Below are 14343 nucleotides of genomic sequence, written 5' to 3' on the forward strand. Positions count from 1 at the left end.
GTTTTTTAAAGCAGGATTGAACACACATTTTAAAGTCAGAAACCAGTTCAAAACCTTTTTCCAAGCCATTAAGGAAATATACTAAGTGTACAGTGGAGTTATTAATTGGCCTGCTAGTCAGACTATGCCTAACTAAGCAGATCATGAGCATTACTACCTTAAAAGTTATAAGACTCTGCTGGATATAAAATCTCAGATTGTTGGGGGATTTCCCTTTCTGTTGGGATACATCCACTGGAGTAAAACAAGGGGCCTTTCTGCACATCTATGCTGATGTCTAAGGAAAATGAAACACCAGCTCCTTTCAAAGAATCCAATAAAAGGCTGCCACGAACCTTGGCCCCGGGGCAAGGCAGTTCCTCAGCACAGTCCCTAAAACCGTAAAACAAACTCCTAAATCACATAACACCAATATCTCTACATTTTAGTGGATCTCCCCTTTGGGTCAAAGAAGAATTCTGCATTCTCAGGAAGGGAAGAAAGTAAGTTACATCTTCAAAAACAACCAGAAATAAAATGCAAGAGAACTGGGTTAAATGTAAATTTAATGTGAGAACCAAATGAAAGCAAAGCAAAGAAATTCAGAATTAAGGTTGACACCACATTCTTAAAACACCCTACCAGCATAACAATATTTTTATATAGATTTCCATGCTTTTCTGGTTTTTCTCTGCCCATATTTTTATTTATAAATGTGCATGTGCAGCACACACACAGTTCTAAGACTCTCTCGTACCGCGCATGAGTGTAACAGTACGTTGAGTTGCAAATCCACATTAGACCACACATGCAGTGCATAGGCTGCCCTGTGATCCTAAATCACTACTGAATTTTGGGTGCACAAAGAATGATGGATTAAGAGGAAATCTAGAAGCAATCCCAGAAAATAGGTCACTTTCCAAAAGTTTTTAAAAATCGCTGACCACTATAGATTTCCAAGAACATACTATACCTAACTTAACAAAATAGACCTCTTTTCTCACCACAGTTGTCAATACGCCTCCTATTCTTTGCTAATATTTTCAGTGCGCAAAGCAGATATCCTGATCCTGTACAGTAATTTCTTACAGACGTAGGGATAGGGGAACAGTCAGTTGCTAATTTAATGGATGGGCTTGGTAGACTCACTGGGATAGCCTTTCTGAAATACCAGCACCTTGAATGGTCACAATGAAGTACAATACAGAACACAGACTTTTTAAAACAGGCTTGGAGAAAAAAAATGGGATGGATTACAGCTAGAAGCACCAAAAAAAAAACAAACAAAAAAAAAACACCCACACCTTCTTACTCAGTCCAATCGCCTGCATTTTGCATGATTACTCCCTGCATCATTCCTGCTAGTGTCTTACCAGATCTGTTCTCAAATGTTTGTAGGATGAAAGAAATTAATTAAAAAATAAATATTAAATGTACAAAACTGATATTTTGTATCAACAGCATAAGTAGTACAAGTCCATGTCTGAAGCCCCAAGAACTGAATTTAAAGCTCAAAATCTGTAGTTCTGTTTTGATACCCACCAGTTCATCCAGAAGTGCCTGTTTATTCTTCCTTTTTATAATCTGTTGCATTTGTTCTTCTTTCTGTATGAACAGTCGCCTTTGCTCGTTTTCCTGTCGTTCCACTTCTAAAGCTTCCTCCAGCTCCTCTTGCTCCCGAGTCTAAAACAGGAATATGAGAAATTTATTATGGAAAAAATTCTACATTTGGCAGATAAAGTGCTGCCACGGTGCCCTTCCCCAAGTAAAGGGTGTTATCCTAATGTCTTGGGCAGGGATCTAGAGACAGGCAATGAAAATGATTAGAGACATGGGTAAGGCAAACACTTCCTCTGAAAAGTCTGCGACTCTAGTTTAAAAAAGGAAACAAAAAAAGAGGGTATAGCATAGGGAAAGTGAATTTGGTGCTCCTATTCACCCTCTCTGACAGTACAACAGCAAGGGGAGATTCAACTAAACTGAAGGGCAACAAATTTAAACTGACCACTTATTTAAAAAAATACAGTTGATAATTAACCCGTAGAATGTATTGACACAAGAGATAATTGAGGCCAAGAGCTTATTAGGAGTCATATCCATAATGAAAATAACCACAGTTACATCAGACAGGGATATAAACATGTATGCTTCAGGAAATAAGCCAATCACAAACCGATGGGGCTTAGGAAGATTGACCCCACCTTGGGCAGGTTATGCCATCATAATCCCCTATGTTGTTTCATGAATCTTCCTAGAACATAAGGCCATACTGAGTCAGACCAATGGTCCATCTAGCCCACTATCCTGTCTTCCAACAGTGGCCAGAGCCAGATGATTCAGAGGGAGTGAATAGAACAGGGCAATTTATCAAATGATCCATCCTGTCGTCCAGTCCCACCTTCTAGCAGTGAGAGGTTTGGGGACACCTAGATCATGGAGTTACATCTCTGACCATCTAGGCTAATAGCCATTCATGGACCTATCCTCCATGAACTTATCTAATTCTTTTCTGAACCCCGTTATGTTTTTGAGTTTCACAACACCCTCTGGCAATGAGTTCCACAGGTTGACTGTGCATTGTGTGAAGTTCTTCCTTTCATTTGTTTTAAAACTGCTGCCTATTAATTTCATTGAGTGACTCCTGGTTCATGCATTATGTGAAGGGGGAAATAAAAACTTCCTTATTCACTTTTTCCACACCATTCATGATTTTATAGATCTCTATCACACTTCTCTCATTTGTCTCTTTTCTAAAATGAACTGTCCCAGTCTTTTTAATCTCTCCCCATATGGAAGCTTTTCCATACCTCTAATCATTTTTGCTGCTCTTCTCTGTACTTTTTTCAATTCTAATACATCTTTTTTGAGATGGGGCAACCAGAACTGCATGCAGTATTCAACATGTGGGTATACATGGATTTATACAGTGCCATTACAATGCCTTCTGACAGGGGTGCTGAAACAATTTTTATAGTGGGGGTGCTGAGAGCCATTGAACCAAACCGTAAACCCTGTATATAATGGAATCCACTTCAAGCCAGGGGGTATGATAGCACCCATGCCTTCTGTCTTCTTAGCTATCCCTTTCCTAATGGTTCCTAACATTCTTGGATGTTTGGCTGCTGCTGCACATTGAGCAGCTGTTGTCAGACAACTATCCACAATGACTCCAACATCTCTTTCTTGAGTTGTAATAGCTAAATTAGACCCCTTTGCTTTGTATGTATAGCTGGGGTTATGTTTTTCTATGTACATTACTTTGCATTTATTTACATTGAATTTCACCTGCCACTTTCTTGCCCAGTCACTCAGTTTTATGAGTTCCCTTTTAAGTCTCTTCATTCAGCTTTGGACTTAACTATCTTGAGTAATTTTGTATCATTTGCAAACTTTGCCAACTCACTCTTTACCTTTTTTTCTAAATCATTTATGAATGTTGAACAGCACTGGTCCCAATACAGATCCTTAGGGGACCCCACTATTTACCTGTCTCCTCTGATGCATCTGATATTGGACAGTTGGACGGGATATCAGACTACATGGACCTCTTGTCTGATCTGATATGGCAGTTGCTATGTTCCTACAAGTTATACATGACCTGAATGATCTTTGATTTCAGAAAAGGAAATACAGTGCATCACCTTTGCCCTCACTGCTTTATACACATACATGGATATATGGAGGAGCTCTCTATTTGTTAAAACAACAAGGAGTCCTTGTGGCACCTTAGAGACTAACAAATTTATTTGGACATAAGCTTTCATGGGCTAAAACCCACTTAAACTCTCTATTTGTTGGTACTACTCCAGTTCAACACCTTCCTTCACAAACAAGGGAAACTCTTTGGTTCTCAGAAGGAAATGGTTCAAATTTATTATTTTCAGACTCCAAACTCCTAATGACAGGTTTCAGAGTAGCAGCCATATTACTCTGTATCCCCAAAAAGAAAAGGAGTACTTGTGGCACCTTAGAGACTAACACATTTATTTTACTAATGTGAGTGTTGAGTGCAAAAGGAATGCAGGATCAGGCCTTATTGTGTCATTTCTGTTACTATATTTGCCTGAATTGAAATATTTTCTTCTTGAAATGATATATATTTTTAATGCTAGAAGAAACACTTAAAACATTATAAATAAAAAAATCCTTGCCAGGCTACTTTTAAAGGAGAGCAGAACTCTGTCTGAATCATATTTTAATGAAAAACCTACAGGAAAGTATGTATGGCCCCCATACAGATCACGTGTTTTATAGCCCTCTAAGAAGCAGTATCATCATTAGCATTTAAAAAGGCTTTTGTCTTGTTAAAGTATAAAAGTTTGTTTCACTATCACTCGTTTTAGATTTTGCATAAGCCAGGCCTTTGTTTTCCCATTCTCCAACTCTCTCTTGGGAGCTTCATAATGTCTGTGTCTGGATTTTTTTTTCTTCCTTTGGATGAGAAAGAAATTATTGTCCTGGAGTAGGAACGAACACAGTCTCTCCTGAATATTGTCCAAATACACTGCCAGCATACATATGTTTGAAGAGCCTGCATTTACTACCTAGCTATGTCAGTCCCTCTCTCTCTCTAAACCCTCGTCAAAACAATGAGCACACAAAATTCAGTTGTCAACATGATCTCCTGAAGCAAGCAATCTTTAATAGAGGAGAATACTTGCACATCACGTTTTTCTTACTATGGAGTGTGTCAGTGTGTGTGTCTGAGTCTCTTCTTTTTTCTTTTCTCCTCTAAGACAGCATTTTACAACTATTCCGCTTTCAAATACTTAATTCCTCAACTACTGAATAAGAATTTTTTTAAAAAACAGCAAACTAACCAGTTTTATCTTGTTTTTCTGAATGACTTCTTTGTTATCCTTCTGGTAATTATCCATTTTCTTTTTGGTGTTCTCCAAATCCACATTGTTCGTCAAGTTAAACACTGTATTGATATTTAAAAAAAGATGCATGAAATCATAGTATTAATCTGGTATGCGCACACACACAACCATAGCCAATAAGTATTATTCTTATTTAATGCTCCTTGTCCCTACTCCATTAGCAGCATATACCTAATTGAATACGGCAAAAAATCACTTGGACACACAAAGGCCAGATCCTGATCTTTGTTACATCACCGTCAACTCCACAGCAACTTAATTTACTTAAATGGAGTTCTTGCAAAGTCGTCCTGCATAACTGAAAGTAGAACCTGATGTTTTGCTTCCTTCATGGGATACTGGTAGAGTAATCCCCTGAACAGCAACCATAGCCAAGACGCACAAAAATTAGCCATAAACTACTTGTTATAAAGGCCAAGAAGAACCTAGACCAGAGGTCCCCAAATTGTGGGGCACCACCCCCCATCCACACAGGGATACTGAGGGGCATTCGGGGGTGATGGCAGGCTGGGCCAGCCCCAACAGGGGGCAGGGAGGATGCGCCACCCAGCCCCCGCCCAACCCCCACCCCCATCCCTGGCTCCCGGAACGGTGCATAACCCCATCCCCAGCCTTGGCACGGCTCTGCACCCGGCTGGGGGCCCGGCTGCCGAACCCCACCACAGTCTGACTGTGGCTCTGCTCCTGCTCCCGCCCTCCGCCTCTGGCCATGGCTCCATCCCTGCCCCACGCTTAGCCTCTTACCCTTATCCATGTCCATCCCCCCGCCCCCAAGCCGCGGCCCTGGCTCCTGGGGGCCAGGAGGAAGAGAAGGGCAGGGGATTGCAGACAGGAGCAATGGGGAGCAAGATCTTCAAAAGTTTGGGGCCAATGAACTAGACTAAGTAGAATACACACACACCCCTCGTTACAAACGAGGCCCTTCCATTTCCTACGGGTCATTTGCCCTTGCTGAAAATCTCCACATTTATGCAGAGATCCATAAAAAGAAAAACAAGTTAACCTATTACTCAGTGCTATGTGTTGTGCTAAGCCTTCTTTGTACACAACAAATATTAGGAGGATTTTTCTCATTTAAGTTATGCAGCAAGATGAAGGATATGCAGCCAGGCCCTTTGTTTCGCTGAACATTCCCAATCATGTATATCTGAACTAAAGATGCCTCCAGAAATAGAGCAGCTTCTGTAGCAGGCAGATTGAAAGAACTAGGTGTGCAGGGGATTAGTAATTAGATACAGAGTCTTTCACCACTAGGTCACTGGTTCAAACTGGGGTCAAGTCAATTCTGACTCAAAGTCATTATCACATGAAGATCATTTGGTGGCCTCAGTCCAGTTCAGAGTGGACACCAGAGAGATCACCATACCCCTAAAACTAGCATAGATAGCAACCCACTCAGCACGAATCAACATGGAGACTGTACAGTCCAATCACACTCTTTATGTGGCCCCTCCAGAACATGGCTGAGGTACATTGACATGAAAGAGCAGGGAAGCTCGCACTGTCACTGTTAAACCCCTCACAAACTAAAAAGGACACAGTCCCAGCAACAAAAAGCTTGCAATCTGAATCATGAGGAGAGGAAGATGTTCCCGTGGCTAAAGTGCTATCCTGGGAGTCAGGAGTTCAGGGTTCAATACCTGTTCTGTCACAGACTTCTTGTATGACCTTGGACAAGTCACTTTGTCTCTGTGCCTCAGTTCCCCCCCACATCTGTAAAATGGGGATAGCACTGCCCTACCTTGTGGTGCTGTTGGGAGGAAAAAATGTATTCAAGATGGTGAGATGCTCAGATCCCCATTGGTGGTGCTGCATAAGTGCCTTACATACACATAAAGAAAAGGAGGACTTGTGGCACCTTAGAGACTAACAAATTTATTTGAGCATATGCTTTCGTGAGCTACATGCATCCGATGAAGTGAGCTGTAGCTCACGAAAGCTTATGCTCAAATAAATTTGTTAGTCTCTAAGGTGCCACAAGTACTCCTTTTCTTTTTGCGGATACAGACTAACACGGCTGCTACTCTGAAACCTGTCATTATATACACATGTGAATCACAGAAGATTAGGGTTGAAAGAGATCTCAGGAGGTCATCTAGTCCAACCCCCTGCTCAAAGCAGGACCAACCCCAATTAAATCATCCTAGCCAGGGCTTTGTCAAGCCAGGCCTTAAAAACCTCTAAGGATGGAGATTCCACCACCTCCCTAGGTAACCCATTCCAGTGCTTCACCCTCCTCCTAGTGAAATAGTGTTTCCTAATATCCAACCTATATCTCCCCCATTGCAACTTGAGACCATTGCTCCTTGTTCTGTCTTCTGCCATCTTCTTTCGAACCTTCAGGTAGTTGAAGGCTGCTATCAGATCCCCCTCACTCTTCTCTTCTGCAGACTACATAAGCCCAATTCCCTCAGCCTCTCCTCATAAGTCATGTGCCCCAGCCCCCAATCATTTTTGTTGCCCTCCACTGGACTCTCCAATTTGTCCACATCCTTTCTGTAGTGGGGGGCCCAAAACTGGACGCAATACTCCAGATGTGGCCTCACCAGTGCCGAATAGAGGGGAATGATCACTTCCCTCGATCTGCTGGCAATGCTCCTACTCATGTAGCCCAAAATGCCGTTAGCCTTCTTGGCAACAAGGGCACACTGTTGATTCATATCCAGCTTCTCATCCACTGTAAACCCCAGCTCCTTTTCTGTAGGACTGCCATTTAGCCAGTTGGTCCTCAGCCTGTAGCAGTGCATGGGATTCTTCCGTCCTAAGTGCAGGACTCTGCACTGTCCTTGTTGAACCTCATCAGATTTCTTTTGACCCAATTCTCCAATTTGTCTAGGTCACTCTGGACCCTATGCCTATCCTCCAGCGTATCTACCTCTCCCCCAACTTAGTGTCATGTGCAAACTTGCTGAGGGTGCAATCCATCCCATCATCCGGATCAGTAATGAAGATGTTGAACAAAATCAGCCCCAGGACCGACACCTGGGACACTCCGCTTGATACCAGCTGCCAACTAGACATGGAGCCATTGAACACTATCTGTTGAGCCCGATGATCTAGCCAGCTTTCTATTCACCTTATAGTCCATTCATCCAATCCATACTTCTTTACCTTGCTGGCAAGAATACTGTAGGAGACCGTATCAAAAGCTTTGCTAAAGTCAAGGAACAACACGTCCACTGCTTTCCCCTCATCCACAGAGCCAATTATCTCATCATAGAAGGCAATTAGATTAGTCAGGCATGACTTGCCCTTGGTGAATCCATGCTGACTGTTCCTGATAACTTTCTTCTCCTGTAAATGATTCAGAATTGATTGCTTGAGGACCTGCTTCATGATTTTTCTAGTGACTGAGGTGAGGTTGACTGGCCTGTAGTTCCCTAGATCCTCCTCCTTCCCTTTTTTAAAGATGGGCACTACATTAGCCTTTTTCCAGTCTCTGGGACCTCCCCCGATCGCCATGAGCTTTCAAAGATAATGGCCAATGGTTCTGCAATCACATCTGCCAACTCCTTTAGCACTCTCGGATGCAGCGCATCCGGCCCCATGGACTTGTGCTTGTCCAGCTTTTCTAAATAGTCCTTAACCTGTTCTTTCACCACTGAGGGCTGCTCACCTCCTCCCCATACTGTGCTGTTCAGTGCAGCAGTCTGGGAGCTGACCCAGTCTGTGAAGACAGAGGCAAAAAAAAGAACTGAGTACTTCAGCTGTTTCTACATCGTCTGTCACTAGGTTGCCTCCCCCATTCAGTAAGGGTCCCACACTTTCTGACCTCCTCCTTGTTGCCCTTGAAACCTTTCTTGTTACCCTTCACTTCCCTTGCTAGCTGCAACTCCAATTGTCCTTTGGCCTTCCTGATTACACCCCTGCATGCTCAAGCAATATTTTTATATTCCTCCCTAGTCATCTGTCCAAGTTTCCACGTCTTGTAAGCTTCCTTTGTGAGTTTAAGCTCACCGAAGATTTCTCTGTTAAGCCAAGCTGGTTACCTGCCATATTTGCTCTTCTTTCTGCACATCGGGATGGTTTGTTCCTATGCCCTCAGTACGGCTTTTTTAAAATACAGCCAGCTCTCCTGAACTACTTTCCCCCTCATATTAGCCTCCCATGGGATCCTGCCCATCAGTTCCCTGAGGGAGTCAAAATCTGCTTTTCTGAAGTCCAGGGTCCATATTCCGCTGCTCTCCTTTCTTTCTTCCTTCTGTCAGGATCCTGAACTCGACCATCTCATGGTCACTGCTGCCCTCTACGCACGGAAGTGCTCAGTAATTCAACAGGACACACGTGTAGCTGATATACTATTTCCATTTTTTTAATCTAACAGTAGGCAGGAACCCATCTGATTCCATTAGCTTGTGTTTGTCCATTTGACTTACATCCTTTCTCCACTCACACTTTGCATAGGTACAGTAGGAGAAGTGAGCTTCTGGGAGAGTTCTGAAGTAGGCAAGAGAGCTCTATCAGCCCACAAATTGGGCAAGACCATTCCATGCCTAGAGGGCCACAAAGAAGGTGGCAGAGTGGTGGGAGAGGCAGAAGGGAAGAACAAAGCAGGTGTCATTGGCAGAACAAAAAAGGAGAGAGACAATGACAGAGATATAGGTTGCTGCTTAGTAGCTTTTCATCTGGAATGAAGTGACAAGGAGCTGGAACCAATGATAGTGGCACAAGAATGGTGGTGAGGGGCATGATGCCACTCATATTTCAAACAAAAGTAACTTTGGAAAAATACAGCACGCTCTTGTAACCAGTGAGTTAGCATTCATTTTCAGGAAGCGTGGCTAATTCCATTAGTCTGGGTTTAAAAATAAATAAATAAATAAATAAATAGTATAGCATCCATAAAGCATGACACACTTTTGTAGCTGCCTAAAATGTTTAGGGATAGCTAACGTAATATCTCTAGTTTTCACCCTGACACATCAACAGGAATCATGGGCCTAGGTTCCTACCCAGAGAGCTCAATACTTATCCCTGGGTAAGGGAAACTTGTAATCCCTTCGACTGGAGCAATTGGGCTGAATATGATGAATATAAAGTGGCGTGGTAGATTACAGCTAAAAAACAAATGAACAAATGCTTTATACCCCTTTCTTACAAAGAAGTAATGATCGAAAGGATTTTCAGTTTATTTTAGCCCGACTTTCAGAATTGATGAATCCTAGTCTCTAAGGTGCCACAAGTACTCCTTTTCTTTTTGCGAATACAGACTAACACGGCTACTACTCTGACAACCCCAGACTGACTTCAGAGTTATTTCGGAGACAGGACAGTCTTGCGGTTTAGGCCCTTAATTGGGACTCAGAAATCTGGGTTTAATTCCCAGATCTGCCACACATTCCCTATGTGACATTGGGTAAATCATTTAACGCCTGTATGTATCTCTTCCCTCAGCTGTAAAAATGGGGGAAATACTACTATTTTTCTCCCACACTTCATCTGCTTGCTCTATTTAGATTTTAAGTTTTTAGGGCAGGCACTGTCCCTTATTATGAGCACAAACAGCACCTAGTACAATGGACCCTTGACCTCAGCTGGGGCCACTAGATGTTGTTGTAATGCAAGTAAATAATAGTGAATGCTCTCTGCCTTTGAAAACTAGGCCCCTTGTGTTTTGAGAGAGGTTGCTCAACATGGATTTTCATTTCTTATGCTGCTCTCTCCCAAAAGAGACAGCATTTTTCAACATTATATTGCTCTGAAACCTTAGAATTTAAAAAAAAAAGTGCAGGGAATACTTCTACTATTTTAGCAATGCAACATTTCCTCAAGAAAACCAGTTATTTTAATCTTGTTTTGACCTCCAGCTTTCCAACCTGTAGCTTCCAACGTACAAGCTGTTAGACATTTGGACACAGTGGCTGAAAAGAATGGTCATGTGAAAATGCTGACGTACAACCACATTTCTGATCAGAGCCCGGCAATGAAAGTAGCTGCATGCGAGTGTCAGAACTTCTTACAATTTAAATCCAGCACATCAGCTCTCTAAACCTACGATAACACAAGAAAGAAAAAGCACATGACAGAGGTACACTGCCCTGGCAGGATACCCAGGTACACTTCAGGTGCATGAGGAGGTAGAAAATGAGAAGCCAAATGTCTTTGGTCACCTGAGCAGCAGGGGTATTCCTCTATAACCTCACTGCTGGATGATTTTCTAAACTGGGTTTTACAAACGTGACTGTTTGGAGAGTTTTTTTCAAACTGAACCATAATAGGCTGAACAGGTCCTGACACATGCTGACAAACTTCATATCTGCATGGTTCAAAACATTCACCGTGGGACCACAAGGGCGGGGGAGGCAGAATAAATTTATCTCTCTTTCTCACTTTATCTTCTTAAACCCATTCCAAATCCACAATCGGCCCTTAGAGCCCGTTACTGAGTAGGCTAGACGCCAATCACTCCTCTCTCCTTCTGGCCCCACAGAACAGAACATCAGATTCTTTCTTCTGCTCCCTCACCCAGACTCAGAACAAGGTTTCAGAATAGCTACCTCACAAGCTGTCTTCCCCGCAGCTGTAAGCATCAGCTCCCTGCATAGGACCTCTCTGGGCTCTATGCAAGTTCCTCTCCACCCTCGTCATACCATAAGAGCATAAAAACAGCCATACGGGGCCAGACCAATGATCCATTTAGCCCAGTATCCTGTCTTCCAACAGTGACCAATGCCAGGTGTTTCAGAGAGAATTAACAGAACAGGCAATTGAATGATCCATCCTGTTGTCCACTCCTGGCTTCTGAAAAACGGACATTAGGAACACCTGGAGCGTAGGGTTGCATCTCAGGTCCATCAATGGCTATTAGCCAGGATGGTCAATCCTCCATGAACTTATCTTTTTTGAAAACGGTTATAGTTTTAACCTTCACAACATTCCCACGTAACGAGGTCCACAGGTTGAATGTGCGTTGTGTGAAGAAGTATTTCCTTTTGCTTCTTTTAAACTTGCTGCCTATTAAACATAATTGGGTGACCCCTCGTCCTTGTGTTATGTGAAGGAGTAAATAACATTTCCTTATTTATTTTCTCCATACCAAAGGTTTTATAGACCTCCATCATATCCCCCCTAAATCGTCTCTTCTCCAAGCTGAAAAGTTCCAGTCTTTTTAATCTCTCCTCATATGGAAGCTGTTCCATATTCCAAATAATTTTTCTTGCCCTCTCTGTACCTTTTCCAATACTAATAGATTTTTTTGAGATGGGGCAACCAGATCTACAAGCAGTAATCAAGATGTGGGCATACCATGGATTTATGTAGTGGCATTATGATGATGTTTTCTATCTGATTATCTATCCTTTTCCTAATGGTTCCTAATGTTCTGTTAGCTTTTTTCACTGCTGCTGCATATTAAGCAAATGTTTTCAGAGAACTATCCACAATGACTCCAAGATCTCTTTCTTGAGTGGTAACAACTAATTTAGACCCCATCCTTTTGTATGTACAGTTGGGATTATGTTTTCCAATGTGCCTTACTTTTCATTTATCAACACTGAATTTCCATCTGCCATTTTATTGCCCAGTCACCATCAGTGGCATGAGAGCCACTGCCTTGGGGAGGCTAGCCCCCAGCTCTGCCTTTCTGCTTGTGGCCCTGCCCCTTCAGAGCCCCCCACTGCTGCTGCCGGGCCCAGCCTCCGGATCGCCAGGAGGGAGGAAGGGCAAGAGATGTGGCCCCAGAGCCAGCCCCAGCACATGGGAAGAGCCGGCTCACAGACCAGGAAGCAGGAAGGGAACTGGGGGAGGAGCATAAGCGGGGCCATTCCTGGCTGTTGAGGGAGGCACAGCCTCCCCCAAACTATGATACCCACTGCCCATGCCAGTCACCCAATTTTGTGAGATCCCTTTGTAACTCTTTGAAATCTGCTTTGGACTTAACTACCTTGAGTAATTTTGCCAACTCACTGTTGAATCACCACCCTTTTTCCAGTGCCTAGCCTGAGGAAGCAGTCAAGAACTGGCAATGGGGAAGGCAGGTTGCAGGGGGAGTGGGTACAAATCACAAATGAGGGACAAATCACAATTCTCAGTAGATAGGTAGGCAGGCCACAGGCAGCAAACAGATTCACTTCCTTGCCTCAACACAGCATCTCCCAGCACCTTCCCTTAACTCCCCCAAAATCTCTAGACATCAAGGTTTAAAACATTAAAAAGAGTTAGATTTGGTCTAACCTATATTATAAAAACCTACAATGGCAAGTACGCAAGCTAAACTCTTGGATGTAGAGCCTTCTTTGCTGGTCATTATCTAGCCAAAACTATTAATAGCATACATAGTCTAATGGCTAAATCTTCTAAAAGCACTACTTCCTAACCGAAGTTTTAAAAAAATATTTTCGCTATACAATTACAACAACCTAGCTTAGCAGGCTGGCATGCTCCTTTTTGTTAAGGGCATTTAATTGAATTCTTCTCGGTCCGTGAATAACGGCAGATATTTGAGGATTGGTGAACGTAAGCCATAGAACAAACAATACTACAACCACGAGCATTTAAAATATGGTGTCACCATATTGATGGTTGAGCCAAATTCCATAGAATTTACACTGACCTCAGTAAGGAGGGTTGCTCAGACATGGTCTGTAGAATTTGGCCAGTTACGGGTTTTGAGAGGTGGGGGGTGTAATTTTAATAGCAACATTTAAAAAAAGTTTCAAATCAACAAGCAAAGAGTTAAAACCAGGAATCCTACATTACTCCTAGCTAAAAATTAGTAAAAAAATTTATGAGTATGACTAGCAAAGCAGATGGCTATTCTGCAAAGATTTCAAAGGCAAGCCAGTCTTATTACTTTCTATTCTGAAGCATAATATAAGCTCATATAATGGGCCTGAAAATCTTAAAGGTAAAGACACAGAAGCCAATTTGTATAGGAGAATTATTTACTTCCTTATTCATCTCACATTGGTTGCTTTAGAAGTTGACCTGCCTTTAGACAGCTGCTGAAATACAACAAGAAGCCTATTGTATTTTCTAAAATGTTTAATTCTATTTAGGCAAAACTCCACAGATTTCCTGAAATCCAGCCTTGACAGAGTGAGATAATCTCTATTTTTAACAATGCTAATAATTAATCTCATAACAAAAGGAACAACAATCTGATAGTTTATTATGGGATTTAAAATTAACCTTTGAGACAAGTCTTAAAGCCATGTGAAGCAATCATTGGTCTGGGAAAGCAGCATTGTTTATGGTAAATAAATCTATTACTGGTGTTTAAATCAGCATCATCAAAATCTCTCACACTTTCTATTGAGGACATTACCAACTTTGAGCCTTCTCTTGATAATTAGTGTTTCTTTTAATGCAGATAGCTATTGTTGCTAGAAAGAATTCTTGCCATTGAAGAATATTCAAGCAAGATTCTCCTGTGAGGTAGAATGGCTGGAGGACGTATGCAGGCATGATTCACTGGCCCAACCCCAACCCCTTCCATTCTGGGGCATAAGGAGTTCTTGCTGAAGCAGACCTAAAAAGTCAA

At 42.3% G+C, this 14343-nt stretch overlaps 1 protein-coding gene across 2 annotated transcripts in view; it reads right to left on the reverse strand.

Annotated features, from left to right (window-relative positions):
• Nucleotides 1-14343, reverse strand: part of MNAT1 (MNAT1 component of CDK activating kinase) — a 183301-nt gene that overhangs the window by 108435 nt on the left and 60523 nt on the right. For both annotated transcript variants that reach the window (XM_077819526.1, XM_077819528.1), the window contains exons 4-5: nucleotides 4800-4903; nucleotides 1522-1662 (exon numbers count right to left, since the gene is read on the reverse strand). In XM_077819526.1, coding sequence (XP_077675652.1) covers nucleotides 1522-1662; nucleotides 4800-4903 — 245 coding nt within the window. The remainder of the gene's footprint in view (nucleotides 1-1521; nucleotides 1663-4799; nucleotides 4904-14343) is intronic.

Source organism: Eretmochelys imbricata, chromosome 6, assembly GCF_965152235.1.
Source record: "Eretmochelys imbricata isolate rEreImb1 chromosome 6, rEreImb1.hap1, whole genome shotgun sequence".
Classification (NCBI taxonomy): domain Eukaryota; kingdom Metazoa; phylum Chordata; order Testudines; family Cheloniidae; genus Eretmochelys; species Eretmochelys imbricata.